Raw genomic sequence first — 16,332 nt, 5'->3', positions numbered from 1 at the left:
TAATTTTACCTGTGGTTCTGTATGGGTGCAAAGCTTGGTCTCTGACATTAAGGGAACGACATAGACTGAGGGTGTTTGAGAACAGGGTGCTGAGGAGAATATTTTGACTGAACAGAGATGAAGTGATGGGAGGTTGGAGAAAATTGCATAATGACAAGCTTCATAACTTGTACTCTTCTCCAAGTATAATTAGAATGATCAAGTCAGGAAGGATGATATGGGCAGGTCATGTAGCATGAGTGGGGGAGAAGAGGAATGCATGCAGGATATTGGTGGAAAGTCAGAAGGATAGAGACCACTAGGAAGACAAGGACATGGGTGGGTGGATAATATTAAAGTAGAACTTAAGAGAGATGGGATGGGGTGGTATGGACTATATTGATCTGGCTCAGGATGGGGACTAGTGGAGGGCTCTTGTGAACATGGTAATGAACCTTTGAGTTCCATAAAATGTGGGGGAGTTCTTGAGTAGCTGCACAACTGATGATTTCTCAAGAAGGGTTAAGCTTTATGAGAGTAGTCAGTCACAACATCAGTGTTTAAATCACCAGTGCAAAATAGTTCATTCAGAAGCAGAGGGGGTGAAACTGATAAACCTGAGGCGGACCAATTCACACAGAAACTGCGGTTTGTCATTAGTGCAGGATTACAAAGTGTATGTTTTATGTGTTATTTCTGGTACAAAGATAAAATTAACACTGTCTAATGTGACTATTTAAGTTTTATCATTTGAAGATAGTGTTATTTTTATCTTTGTAATTCTTAGTGTGACGGACCAGAATGAAACAAATCAAATTACTTCTGGTACTTTATGTTGTTTACTTAATTTTGGCATATCTGATTTAGAAAGAACTAAAAGATAACAATAAGAATAATCACAGTAAATTTTCTTATGTATATGTCAGAGACTGTGTAGCGACATTCATATTTGATAACTGAGAAAAGAAGGCACACGTAAAAGTGTTTCACTTGCCCAGATTACCAGACAGTGTTTCTTTATGATGATTCTCTGAAGTGAAAATAATATTTATAACTCTACTACTAAACAGAAGGGAACATATTACTTAATATTAATATACTGTGGCATACAGACCCATTTCTGGGCATAGATCTTGAAACGGACAATGAGTACTTCCGTAGCTATGCAGTAGGCAGATAAACAAACACCTGTTTCTGAGTAAGAGTCAGTAAACATGTTGTCCTGGAAATGATATCCAGTCTATTGCTAGGCGGCTGCTCATGAAGCCAATAGAAGAACTGCTGGATGCAGAGTTTTGTGTTTGGTCTGTCCCAAGGTTATATATGAGGACACCATCTGAGTTGTCAAAGAGTTATCAGCAGTTCAGTTGAGTGAGGTGATGTGAAATAGCTGGTTGGTGAGTGAGAGAGCTCAGTTATCAGGTGGAAGTCAGCCTGCGAAGAGAAGACTGGATGTTGGTGTGAAATTGTCGCCAGCCTGAATCCAGTTACTTGAGTTGTCAGTTGACAAGAGTTCTGCACGGGTGGCTGTGACAAGAGGCCCTGAGTGCGGGAAGCTTAAGAATCTCCCTCAATAGAAGCCATTGCCAGGAAACAGCTAGTGGAGACTGTAATAGACTGAGGACACTAGTCTGTGTGTGTCAGTGATCTGTGTAGGAGTGGTCAGTGAATGCATTCACCAATCCCATACCCTGTCTATAGTCATAATTCCTAAATCATGACAGTACTAGTAAATGTGAATGCTATATGTTTATTTTGCATTAAAACCTTGTTGTGAAGTTAATATGTAACATGTTTATCAGGTGGAGACACTGAAGTGTCATGATGGGGATATATCTGGGCTGGAAAGTGACAAGAAAGATGAAGTTCCTAAGGAGGTGTCCATAACTACTCTAGACCATTCGGATATCAAGTTTGATACGATGGACCATTCAGATGACAAGTTCAGTACCATAGACTATTCGGGTGATGGGTTCAGTACACTTGACGTAACAGGATTCTCTACTCAGAGGAAGTTCCATGATACTCCTGTGCACTTAGATAGGCAAAAAGAGTGAGTACCTGTTTTATTTAAAATAAAGTAAAAAGTCTACACCAGTGGAGTACACATCTTTTCCAAATGCAGTCTTTGCATAACTTGTTGGCCTAATCACAGTATACATAACACACTGATAAATTGCAGAAATAATTTTTTTGTGTTCCAAAAAAAATATACACACACACACACACACACACACCTGTATATACAGGGTGTCCCAGGTGTTTGGTGCCGTATTTCAGGAGCGTACTGAGGGTTCCCCAAAGAACAACTTTGAAATAGGAACCCATTTCCGCAAACATAAAATAGCAGCACTATGGCGGCATTTAATATCATTTTGTTTAAACTTGGTGCCTCAATGTCGAAGAGCATGCACGGGCATATTACCCCTTCCAAACTCTTAAGACACCTGCTAGAGTAGATGTTGGAATTGGCGCCCTCCATTTTCAATGCATGCGTTACATTGACGAAAGAAACTTTGGCGCACCCTTTCAAATATTCCAGGTGTCTCACGGATCACGTCACATGCAACAAGTATTCTGGCCAATAATTTGAATTCATTATCCACAGGCATATCGTAGATCAGGCTTTTCACATGGTCCCAGACGAAATAGTCCAGAGGTGTCAAGTCTGGGGATTGGGGTGGCCAAGGTACTAGGCCTCCTCTTCCTGTCTAGCGACCATGAAAAGCAGCATCCAGGTAGTCTCATGATACAATACTGAAGTGTGCCGGCGCTCTGTCATGCTGTATTCACATTTGCCTCCACACAATCGGTGGCACGTCTTCTAGCAAAGTCGGAAGGATATGTTCCAGGAACACCTTGTAAAAGGGCCCATTGAGTCGCAGTGGTAGGAGGAAAGACCCAATCAAGTGATCACAAATGATGCCTGCCCAGACATTGACAGAAAATTGTACATGGTGGTAACCAATTACAGTAACGTTGGGGTTTTCATCAGCCCAAACGTGGCTGTTTTGTCAGTTGAACCAGCCATCCCTTGTAAACTGCGTTTTGTCTGTGAATAACACGTGTTGAAGCAAGTTTGGCTGATGTAAACACTGGTTCAGTGTTCATTGACAAAATTGAACTCGTGGTACAAAGTGAGCTGGACCTATGTTGTGTACTCGCATTGGATGATATGGGTAAAGTTGTTGGTTGTGCAGGATCCTCCAACATTTGATTTTGATGTCCCCACAATCTTGGCAGTGGCATGAGTGCTGGTGGATGGCTGTGCCTCTATGCAATGCAGTTCGACATTGAGGCGCCAAGTCTAAACGAAATGATTTTAAATGCCGCCCTAGCGCTGCTATTTTACGTTTGCGGACATGGGTTCCTATTTCAAAGTTCTATAGGGAACCCTCAGTACTCTCCTGAAGTATGGCACCAAACTCCTGGGACATCTTGTATATGTTTTTGGAGGGCCATCCAATAAGTCAGGTAGTTAGTCACTGGCTTCTCACTATGGTTGCCTGGATTGTAGCCCAGGTCAGGTCATGTGGGATTTGTGATGGACAAAGTGGCACTGTGGCAGGTTTTCTCCAAGTACTTCTGTTTTCCTGCCAATCTTAATTCTACCAGTTGCTCCACAATCACCATCATCATTGGCTGGTACAGTAGGCCATTAGTGGCTGTAGTACCAAGTGGGCTGTCTCACACCAGTAGTAGTAGTAGTAGTAACAACAATAAGTTTGTTTTGTTTTTGTAATAATAATAATATCTTAATTTCGTGCATCCTGCTGTGCTACAATATACAACTCTTTAATGAACCGTCACAACACAGCAAATAGTAAAACATCAAAGTCAGCGTTCAGCTGTGGCTTTGCAACATGTTTCGGCCACTAACGGCCATCATCAGGCAAATACATATCAACAAAAATCTACCATTTAACTGCAATCATAAAATGGATATAACACTATTTATCATACAAATTTAAAAATGCATGTGTAAAAGATACAAAAGTTCAGATTATATAAAAATTAAAAATTGAAAGTATTATGTAACAAGATACATATTAATGATGTTTTCAAAACATCAACTCAGTCGTTGGATTTACTTTGTGTGCGTTTCCATAGACAATTTGGAAATTCGATATTACTTTATATAGAAGATTTTAAGAGAGGCCCATGGTGTTGCAATTAATAAATTGTGTAATGGTGACTCGTCTTACGAAGACTTGTCCGTATTGCATGGAAAGCAAACGACAAATTTTAATTTTTAATTTTTATATATTCTGAACTTTTGTATCTTTTACATAAGCATTTTTAAATGTGTACAGTTAATAGTGTTATATCCATTTTATGATTGCAGTTAAGTGGTAGATTTTTGTTGATATGTATTTGCCTGATGATGGCCGTTAGTGACCGAAACATGTTGCAAAGCCACAGCTGAACGCTGACTTTGATGTTTTACTATTTGCTGTGTTGTGACGGTTCATTAAAGAGTTGAATAATAATATAATAATAATAATAATAGTAATAATAATAAAATGTTGCACCTACAGGGTAAAGGAGGAAGGATACAGTGGATCAAACTCATCAGATGACTCAGACAGTGTCAGGACCAAATCACAGAGTGTGAAGGTGCCAGTACAGAGACGCAGCTACTATGAGCATACAGAGAAATATCGTAAAACGTTGCGACTCTCATCTGATCAGATTGTGAGTATGCAGATGGATAAAAGCAAATAATACCGATAAATATTTTGCATCTGTGCAATTGGCTATCCTGCAGCTCACCTTGTTATGATCACTGAAAACCATTCTATGCAGATTCTGAGAATATGAGTTCTATGATAAGGCTTGCATAAATAGAGACTTAAGAGAGAAAGCTAGGAGAAGCAGCAGTGTGATAAGGGTAACTTGTGGTGACCTGTGCTTATACCATTAATAATTTCCTCAAGAGCTTGAAATTTAACCATTATATGTTGTTCATTTTTCATTTACATTCTTACTGGAGTAGGCTGTATAAGATTATGATACACTGTTTCTATACAGTATTTTGAAATATAGAAATTAATGCTTGAAACTTATGAATTAAAGTTTGATGGCAGTACCTGACAGTAGTAAGTACTTATTAGATTCTTTTGAGAAAATTATATTGTGGTGTCATTAACATTTTGTGGCATTAACGTTACTTTTAGACAGTAGGTTCAGACATGCCTCCTAATGAGGTGAAAACATATTTTTTTTCTTGTACATAACACTAGAAAGTTACTTTGCATTGACATGTTAGGACATATTGACATAAACAGAAAAGTGTGTATTTAAGGATAACTCAGGACTTTCAGTCTTTTGATATGAAAGGCAAGCACGAATAATTAACAGACTGGCTAACTAATTAAATCTGTAGTGTAGAGTCATTCTTCAGAAACTCATCTGGGAGAGAAATTTCTCACCTTTCATGGAACCAAAAGTTTCATTAATGTGTTCACAAGATCCCACCACTGGACCCTGTCTTATGTCATTTGAGAATAACAGTGCTAATGTGAGTGTAGCAAAACTGTTTGTTTATATACGATTTTAAAACAAAGTAATGTGGAACTGCCATTTATTTTTCCATGATATATAGTTTTCCCTCTTTTAAGGTTCAACTTTAGTTATACCGGTTCAATAATGTGAGTGCTGAATTTCTTCCATTTCAGATTTTTCAGACTTCAGTGTTTAAATCCACTGCTGCCCAAAGAAACCTTGAATGGAGGTTTTGCAGTGAATACTGTCAGTGCTAGATTTGTCTTGCATCCATATGGCCTTATGCTGAGCATTTGTTTGCTCTTCAGTATTTTAGTACTTGGCTGTGATCCAATCTTCATATGACTTCTTGCTCATAATCTGATATGTGCAGCCTAGTATGCACAAGCCTAGTATCTGAAGATTGTTTGGCAAGATTGCAACCTTTGCCACTAATCTCTTAAATTGAAATAAATAAAGTATAAACCGGACATTTTAAAGCAGGAGTAGATCAGGATATTAAACGTGCTTCGGACATTGGACAGTATCCGATATAATTATGAAATGTATCTGTCAGACTAGTGTCTTGTTGATGAAATGCATTGTAAGAAGCACAGGAAGGATTGGAAGGGTGTTAAGTAGAAAGAAAGAGTTGCTATAAAATTTTTCTGCAACAGGCTAGCCTGAACTTGAAGGAAGGTGCCAATGAAGTGGTATTCAGTGTAACGACAGCATATCAGGGTACTACAAGATGCAAGTGCCGTATATACAGGTGGCGCTATGATGATAAGATTGTCATTTCTGACATTGATGGCACTATTACCAGGTAAGCTGTACTAGAAGTATTCTTAAAAATATGAATTGACTAAATAGTTAATAGTGAGAGATGTGACAAGGCTGGACTGAGAATGGAAAGCTAAGTGTACTTTCCAACATAACAACAATAATAATAATAATTGCAATTAATAATAATGTGATGTGGATGGCGCAACAGGAAGTGGGGGTCACGTGAACTCTGCGTCTCACGAGTGATGTCACCTACCCCCACTCCTTCCATCAGTACGCAACGGTCGGTAAACATCCCCTCCCCCACGGTGTTTCTTCATGCCGTGCCAAGTAGAGCCGAAGTGAGCCAAGCCGAGCCGAAGCACGCTGGTTACTACACAGCAGTAAACAACTCTTGACAGTATTGCCCAGCAACACCTGTAAACAAGGCGACTAGGCAACAGGGAAGCGAGGTGCTTTCTGTTGTTTGGCTGAGGGTTTATAAGAGAACTACACTGCCTAAGGAGTCAGTTGAAATATAGCAGCAGTTGCGGGAAGAAGACCCGAACACATGGTTGGAAGATCTTATGTGATAGTGTGCGATAACTGAGAAGTCAGCAAGTGAAGACTTATTGTGTGACTTCAAGACTTTGTGTACTGTAGTACAGTTATATTGGGAGTGTGTAATTAAGAGAGACTTTTATAGCTCCCGTTTTATAAATATATGAAGACTACTGAATAGATTATTGTGTAGGGTTGTAAAGTGTGAAAACCCATAATAGTGTTATAAGTATTTGTAGTTACGACTTGTAGGTTGTTAAATAATCCAATTAACAATCCGAATGGCGTCTTCAGTAGCAAAACATGTTACAATAATAATAATAACAACTTAACAACTTAACAACAACAACAACAACAATAATAATAATAATAATAATAATAATAATAATAATAATAATAATAATACTCAGTAAGACAAAACGGATACTGCCATATCAACATTTGTTTATTTGTGCAGTTCTTATTGTGACATGTTTCAACCTTTCTTCTTAGGTCATCCTCAGGCAACACAACCAGTAGTCCATGAACTGTGTCAGAACATTAAATATGGATCCATATTTTTATAGAGATCAAATTAAAATTTCTAATTTATACAATTATAGTTTCAAGTTGCAATTAGAAAGATTAAAAACTTTACACCTATTAAAAATATTATAAGATTTTGAAAACAGGTTATGTGGCAGCTAATTATTTGTCTGCTCTATTTCGTTGAGATTGACGTGGTTGAAATGCTAGTGATGGGGGACTTGCTGTTGCTGGAGTCCTTCTCAATATTTTAAATCAACAAGAAGAGTGTAAATCGAACACCACTAGAGGCACTAAATTTCCCTGTTGTTATAGTGACTTATTCAACCTTCACCATTCAGTTGTCTTTCATCACTAATGGTGGCAATATAGCTTCTTCACCTATCACATGTGCCTAAGAAGAGCTGTGAGTAGAGGTTTAGTTTCTTCTGTGGGCTGAAAAGGTGTAAGAGGTGCAGAAATTTATTGAAGACTATTAGCACAGTGCAGTTACAGTGTGCTACAGTGAAGTCCATACAGATGGATTGACATGTTCAAAAATGGCTGAACAGATGAAGAATGATCAGGTTATCCATATAGATTGACTGCAGAGGGGAACATTGGACAAGTCATCACATAAATTTGTGGCAATAGGAGGGTTGGTACTGATGTTGCTGCCTGTGAAGTGATCCACCACAGACTTCCAGTTCCTTAAAGTGTGCAAGTGAGTTCCAGCACATCTTATAGAACAGCATAGCCATAACCACTTGCACATTTGTAAGTGCTATCTGAACCAGTATCATGAGGAAGGTGACACATTTTTGACTACACTGTCACTGGTGACAGAACATGAAATCACTGTGAGCCAAACCACCAGAGTATAGAATGGGAACATCCAGTATTCCCTACCAGAAAGTTCATATCTCTGCCAGCAGTGCTTACACTGTCGAAGGATTTGCAGGAGCCAGTCCTGTAACCTTATCAGGAAAAGGGTTTGATGATAAGTGGCACTTTATAGTGAGGCACTGTGTGACAAGCTGAAGCTGGTGATTTGGAGTAAATGTAGAGGGCAGCTGTTAAAAGGTGTTGTGTGACATTGCCTATCCTCATACTGCTGCCCACACTTCTGAAACATTCCAGTAGCTGTGCTCTGAGGTTTTAGAACATCCACCATATAGCCCTGACCATGCTTCATTTGAGTTTGATGTGTCTGGAACCCTCAGAGATGTTTTAAGAAACCGCCATTTTTCCAGTGACCATGAGTTGAAGGAGGAAATGCATACATGGCTTGTTGGCTGGAAACAATTTTTTGAGACCTATATAAACTTGTGCAGTGCTGTACCCAAATATATAATTGCCCCCCATGTGTTCCACCTTCTACCAAATTTGTGGAAGGCGTCATACACCATCAGCACATTCACTTCTGTTGATGTCCAGCAGTGACTGCCCTACAGCATGAAAAATCTCCTCTTTTGGTTCTAACGTGTCCCTCGCAGTGGTTCTTTCATTTTGGCAAAGAGATCATAATCGCATGGACTCATATTGAGTGAGGTGGATGTTGCACTATCTCCCATCGCCAGGAGCGAAGGAGATCCTTGAGAGCATCAGCAGTATGAGCCCTTGCATTGTTATGAAGGATGATGGGATTCATTGCCAACAAGTGTTGTCGCTTTCTCCTGAGTGCTGGACGAAGATTATTATGCAGCATTTACTGTCTGTTGTTGAGGTACAGTGTGGTGCAGTATCACTCCATCAGTGTCATACCACAATGAACATCACCTTCACATTACTCTGTGTAGGGCGCACTTTCTTTGGATGAGGAGAGCCAGGACACTTCCATTCATTTGATTGTCGCTTCAAGTGCGGTTCATATGAGTGAGTCCAAGTTTCATCCAGAGTGACAAACTTTCCAAGGAGGTTGTCACCTTCCTTCTGGTACCGGTTCAACAAGTCCTGTGCAATTGCATAACTTTGCCATTGTTGCACCTTGGACATTGTATGGGGTACCGAACATGCTGCAATTTTGCGGTGTCCAAGAATATCGTGCAGCATGTGGAGCATGGTTTTATGACATACGCCTACCTCAGCAGCTAACTCCCACGCAGCCCATCAACGATCGACATCCAGCAAAGAAGCTGAATTGTGTGGTTGTCAGCATGGGGTCGTCCTGAACGACGGCTATCCTGAATGGCATCCCTCCCTTCACAGAACAATTTCACCCATTGTGCCACTGTGTGATATGGCAAAGCAGCATCACCATGTGCTTCTCGCAGTCCCTGATAACAGTTTTGTGCACTATGACCTTGTGCAACTTCAGTTTTTATCCAGGAGCGTTTTTCTTGTTTCGTAAACATGTTGTTAGGGTGCTTGAACCTGACTCCTGCACTTCAAGATGATGCCCAATGCAACTCAGTGAAACACAACCAGAGCCACTCACTGCACTACTTCAACTGAACTTCTGCTATCAGCTACAGATGGCGCTAGTACCACCTGACGCACATCTTTCATGTTACAGCAGTGTTGCCACTACTTTTTATCCAACCCTTGTATATGTCCTGTAAAAGTAAGTAGGTAAAGTAAAGGTATCCCTGTAACAGGCTGTGGAGGCCCATAGGGTTGTGAGATGTTGAGGTTCCCACATTTTCTAGGCAATTGGCTCATAGATGGCGGTAAGGTTGTCAGCCTTACAAGCCGGCCGCCCTTTACCCCCAAGGATATTCCAAGAATATTCCTGGTATTCATTTCTGTTAGAGGCTGACTCAGCCCCAGGGCCATAGTGCGGCTGGAAGGATTAGGCAAATTGAAAAGAAATCCAATGACCTCATCGGGATTCGATCCCTTGACCTTCCAGCTTATAGCCTCAACCAACTATGCTACCGCATGCCCCCATATATGTCCTGTGGATCTGTATATAAATTCTTATGTGAAGTACTAAATCTGTTAAACCAATTTTTATGAAATCTTAGGTGGTTCAACAAATTTATTCAGGGATCTTTAATAAAAATTTGATCAGGATCAGTCCAGTGGTTCTTTTGCTGTGAGGTGAGAGAATAGAAATTTTTTTTCTTTGATATGACAGAAGCATAATGGGCATAAAATATTAAAATTTAGAGAAAAAATTAACTAAAGATTTTATAGTGCTACTACAGGTACGTCAAAATTAACGTGTGTAAAATAATCTACATCCAGACAGATATCAACGAAGTAGATGTTGATAATAACAAGAAAAGTGTTTTAAATGTTAAATTTTGGGCTGAGTGCAGTGTGACAGCGACGTGAGTGTTATACACCTGATGATGGCCGTCTGAGGCTGAAACATGTAGTGTAGGTGAACAAGATCAAGGACACATAATATATTGTTTGCACTTTGGACGGAATTTGTATCATTATATCATTTATCATATGGAGTGCAACAGGATGCTTAAATATAATATTATAAAATATTTTTATTTCCTCTGTGGCTTTTGTTCAAGATATTTTTTTACTGTAATAAATATTTAGCAACAAGTAACACAGGTAGGTCTTTATGTGAAGCATCTGTTGTTGTCCACATTTACCCAGTACTGGAATATGTTAAGAAACTACAGAAAAACTCACAAGTATCGAAATTTATGGGAATCCGGTCATCGGTTCTCCATTTGTTACATGCTGACCGACAGCTGATACACTCTCACATTTTTTTGATTGGGAAATAGCAAAAATAGTTTCCAATATATATGGCATTTCCTGTTTGATAATTACTCCAGAAGCTAAATTACTGAAAGAAGGATGTAGAAAAAACATACTAATTTTAGTGAATTTTTGTAGGTCTGATGTCTTGGGTCACATCTTGCCAATTGTGGGCAAGGATTGGGCCCAGAATGGAGTTGCTCAGCTGTTCACAAAAATCAAGAACAATGGCTACAAACTTCTTTACCTTTCTGCCCGGGCAATTGGTAAGCTAGCTGATAGTCTTTCATAGATGTGTGGCCCATGACTGTTTGATCATGTTTGTTGTTTAAATATAATTATTCTGATTTGTTCCCTTTCAAACTGCCAACATGATGCCAGTGGTGGAGTGGTTGTGTTAACAGGGTTAGCAAGGCTAACATTATATGTTAGTTAGTTAGTTATTGGAGAAGGTGGGTTTCCCCATGCACTTAGACCAGTAAACATTATATGTTACTTTTGTGGTTCAGTGGCACTCCATATATTGGCAGAACTAGTGAGATGATGCATTGTCTGCCACTTCCAGTCAACCCATCATAGGTGTTGTTAACCAGTTCTTTGAGGCTTATGCTAGCCATTTGTTAGTGCAGATGCCATTAGAGAGACATATATAGTACATGCTTCAGGAGAGGAGGGTTTGCATGACGTTAAGAGGAATCAAGTTAGCCAAATGAGAAATGTCAACACATCACCTGCTTGCATACTCATCATATTGTCTGCTCAAACTTTTTAATTCTTCAGATATGAGTGTGGCATTAATAGACGTCAGAAAGTATCAGTTTTGTTATTAATGGTTCCAACAACCAGTGCATCTATTGAGTGATCATATTCTACTTTGAAGAGGGTCCATACTTAACCTATTTCACAAGCAGACTCAAGACTGACTCACTAAGCTATCATTAATCACATTTAGGAGACAATTTTTCACGACTTATTTCAAACTTATTTGGCTCTGTGATAGATATTTTCAATGAAAAAATCATTGCATGAAACTCAAGTATAAGATGTGATTAAAAGAGGCAAACTTAGTAAGCTGGTAAGCATCTTGTCTTGATATACATTTCCGTCCTCTTTTATTCCATAACTGTATGTATTTTTAGCAGAAAATTTCCTTGGTGTCTTGTGTGATGTATGAGTATGATGCTAGCATTTTCACACCCACCCTCTGCCATGAGATTTGTCTATCACTGTTGAAAAAATCTTGCTCTGCCACTGCAAGATGCTCTTATTGTGCCAGAAATGCAAGATTCCATATGAGTGCAGTAATTCTCAAATACTAACAGCATCACTTGCTGTCTTTGCTGCATACTTAACGATATTACTTATTTTATTTTGATCTAGTAAATTACCTGCATTTATTGAAGACATTTTGAACCTTCCAGGAGATTTTATCTTCATTTAGTGTGTCTGGTTGAAACAACGGTTAATGTTCATATTTTTTTTATTGCTAGTGGGGTGGGACTAAGTCCCTTGTACTGCGGCCACTTCTGGCCTATTGTACCAGCCAAAGATGATAGGTGAGGATGATTTTGGAGCAATTGGTGGATTGAAGATTGGCAGGGGAAACCGAAGTACTCGGAGAAAACCTGCCCCAGCACCACTTTGTCCACCACAAATCCCACTTGACCAGACCCGGGATTGAACCCGGGCCGCCGTGGTGGGAAGCCAGCAACTAACTGCTTGAGCTGTGGCTCGGCCTAATGTTCATATTTACTGTCTTTTGGAAATCGTTCCTGCAGCACCACTGTCAATTTCCTGTGTCTGTAATTATTTTAGAAATTAATTTGATGTAATTTATTGTGTAATTGTATTTATTTCCATAGAAACGGTTTCTTTCAGTGTTGATTTCACATGTTGCTAATTGTTTTTGAAACTTATATGCTGTTATTGATTATGTAATTGTGTTTATTTGCTTAGAAACAGTTTCTGTTGCTGCTTACATGAAGGCAGTATTGTATCATATACAGTAGTTCTTATAAGAAGATCCATATTTTCCCAAGGTAATTTTTTGTAACCCCCATTCAGTGATAACTTCAATTTAGCTTGAGAAACCATTATCTTAGAAATAAGGACTTCACTATATCTTTATTACACACAACAAATGCTAGAATGGGAAGTGTTACCGTTTGTTGTAGTAGTAGTAGTAGTAATGTGTTCAGAGGCACTTCAGCAGCATAATTATTTGCGCTTACGTATGAACAATTATTTTCTAAAGCACTTTTCTGGAGATAAAGCAGCTCAAGCATAGAACCAAGAATTAATTTGCATGAAATTGTACCTCTGCACCCACATTCACATCCGTGATTATTTCAATTAATTTCCTTTCATGTTATATGAGTATTTTTTTTTTTCAAATTATAAGAATTTCTTTCAGGGCACGATGCTTCTCAAAGAGACAACTTTTTATTTTTCAATTTGTTTCAGGCCAAGCACATGTTACACGGGAGTACCTGAGGTCAATCAAGCAGGGTGATCTGTCCTTGCCTGGTGGGCCAGTGCTCCTTAATCCTACCAGTCTTATTAGTGCACTTCACAGGTGAATAGATTTCATTATATGTGTAGTTTTCGATGATGTTTGTAAAATTTGTCTTTCTAATGTCTTTGTCTGTAAAATACATATTACTAGCCTGTTTTCCTCCCATAAAGGAAAAGGTATGCTTATGAGATCACCACAATGCTAACACTTACGTCCCACTTTCAATTTTTGAACCATTTGACTGATTTACTCGAAATATGAAATGAACATATGTCAGTGAAGGTTGCCAAAGCGTCATATGTTTCAGTTTCCCATAAGAAGTAACAACATGGTGGATTCACTAGCTTCCATTCTGTCATTGAATCCCTACAAATGACAGTTCTTACATAAAATTGGTGGATGTTATGGTTTTTGTTTTTTCCGTCTCCATACTGTGATATGTCTGCTGAAAGCCAGAACTGCAGAACCAAAAGAGACATGTATTGCTAGGAAATGGCTCTGTGAATACGTTTCCATGGCAACCAACTCACATGACTGCAGTAACAGTTACACAAACACAACAGTAGAGGAACTGCTGGAAGCAATGTTTTCTCTGCAATTCGTGCCATTATATAAGGAGTAAGTCTGTACCAAGACAGACTCGCTGACTTGACCATCATTTGTAACATAACTTAACTTCAACTTTAAGGAGGTCCTGAGTTACTGTCGTGGGTTACATGTGTGAGGATTGCCAGCCAGCAAAGACAGAAGCTGTTGATAATGGAAGCTGAGGAATCTGCGGTGTTGGGAGCCGTTACCAGGCAGTGCACAGTGAAGACGTAGGAGACTTAATGCTTGCCATAGTGAACTGTAAAGAGTGTGAATTGGGGAGTCGTTGTTTACATTCCCTACAGAATGGGCAGTACTTTGTAAGACGAGGCACCGACTAAACAATTGATTTTAATTTACTGCATGTACACCATGAGCCTCCTATACAATTTTATATACACAAAATATAGAATATTCCAATTTGTCCATGGAAACGCAACAAAATTACAAAACCAGCGACAGATTCGATGATATAAAACATCAGTCTAAGAGTTGTATTCTTGTTTTATACTATGACTTCTGTTTTATATAATCTGATTTATTGTATTTTACGTCAAGTGTTTTATATGATTAATATTATTGTATCCAATTTTACTAGTACTGGAGTTCAGTGGTGTATATATGCTAACTGTGTATTTGCCTGATGATGGCAATTGATAGCCGAAACATGTAGCAGAGCCGAAACTAAGCACTGATCTTGATATTTGTTGTGTTGTGACGGTTGTAATAAAGAGGTTGTATTAATCAGTCAAATACTGCTTTTGTTTCATAGTTTTGATGGTAATTTTGTGGCTTCTGACCTTGAAGCTTATTTCTGTCTGGCCCACTTCCTTGGTTGCTACTCTCATGCTGTAATGGTGCTAACTAGTGATCCATGGTGCAGTCTGTGCCATTAAAAATTAAAGGCTTAAATGGATGAAAGAATCTGACATATTCATGCTGCTGGCCTCTAGTTTTGTAACCTTTAAGGGGGGGGGCTATTCTTCCATTCAAGCAAATACAATTCAGATCCAATTTGACATGACCCTGACATGTGAAGCAGAAGCAGTGATCAGAAAATTCTTGAAGTCTGAGAATGAAGAATTAACCTGAGAATTGAGATTGAGAAATTTTTCAGTCTCAAAAATTTGAGCCTTGGTCATGTCTGTAATATAAACAGAACTGTGCTAGTGAGAATCGTGCAGGATTAAAATACAAAGTTGTGTAGTTATCAGTTTATAATTGTTGCTAGCCCCACTATGTGAACTGAAATACTTCAATGAAAAGTAGTATTGTAAGTTGTTTGTAGAGTTTCTTCATAGTTTTACAGACAGCATATCAAACAAAACCCTTGATTGAAGGATAGCATAGGAAGTGTATGGAATTCTCATTCTTAACGATTCTTTCCTTCAAATAAGTTAGTTAATTTGCTAATACATGCAGTTTGTTGGTGACGAATTAATTGTCTGTGTTCTTAACAGGGAGGTAATTGAGAAGAAACCTGAAGAATTTAAGATATCTTGCCTCAAGGATATCCAGGCTCTCTTTCCTGCAAACAGCAAGCCTTTCTATGCTGGCTATGGGAACAAAATTAATGTGAGTTTATTTATGTGTTGTTATTTTTTAATTTAATTTTTGCTGGAAAAATCACGCCTTAAATCAACTATTATATAATATTTAAATAAATATTATGTATTTCCCTGATATCCTGGGATTATTTTATTTGCCTTTTATATAAAATGCTAAGTCTGAGACCTTTAATGATATCAGAAACCAGTGGAATTGTTGTCTTCATACCTTCATTATTTCTTTGTATAATTAATGACATGACATTCTGTCAGTAAGTTATGTAGTGTTAAATAATGGGATGAGCATGAATGATGAGTAGAGAAGTACATGGAATAAGCTATTATGTCCTGTGGTTTGTCAGGGGGACTGAGGAAACATACAGCAGGTTAGAGTCTGCATAGCTGGTCTCCATGCTGAGATTTGAATGTTAATGACTGCACTACAGTGTTCAGTATGAATTTCTATTCTTCAAAAATTTGCCATGTAAACCCTACAACATGCAGCTGGATTAAAAGGCAAATTTTATTATACAGTAACAACAAAAGGATGTGGTGCTGTAACAGATGCCTTGAAATTGCATGATGTGAAATGTTGTGTCCGCTAACTTCCATGAGCCAATTTGGTCAAGATAATCTTGAACCTTCTTGTGTTACTGTGTAGGCTGATTATGTGCAGGGAATTTAGGAATGCCAGTTATTATTTTGTGTAAGATGTTTGGG

At 38.6% G+C, this 16,332-nt stretch overlaps 1 protein-coding gene across 2 annotated transcripts in view; it reads left to right on the top strand.

Moving 5' to 3' along the window:
• The window catches only part of LOC111867931 (phosphatidate phosphatase LPIN1), a 104,824-nt gene that overhangs the window by 72,525 nt on the left and 15,967 nt on the right, over nt 1-16,332 (top strand). For both annotated transcript variants that reach the window (XM_023858163.2, XM_023858162.2), the window contains 6 exons: nt 1,782-2,032; nt 4,518-4,674; nt 6,141-6,289; nt 11,101-11,228; nt 13,426-13,537; nt 15,526-15,640. In XM_023858163.2, coding sequence (XP_023713931.1) covers nt 1,782-2,032; nt 4,518-4,674; nt 6,141-6,289; nt 11,101-11,228; nt 13,426-13,537; nt 15,526-15,640 — 912 coding nt within the window. The remainder of the gene's footprint in view (nt 1-1,781; nt 2,033-4,517; nt 4,675-6,140; nt 6,290-11,100; nt 11,229-13,425; nt 13,538-15,525; nt 15,641-16,332) is intronic.

Source organism: Cryptotermes secundus, unplaced genomic scaffold (assembly GCF_002891405.2).
Source record: "Cryptotermes secundus unplaced genomic scaffold, Csec_1.0 scaffold267, whole genome shotgun sequence".
Taxonomy (NCBI): Eukaryota; Metazoa; Arthropoda; class Insecta; order Blattodea; family Kalotermitidae; genus Cryptotermes; species Cryptotermes secundus.
The sequence above is the reverse complement of the archived record's forward strand: the minus strand, read 5'-3'. Positions and strand labels throughout refer to the sequence as shown.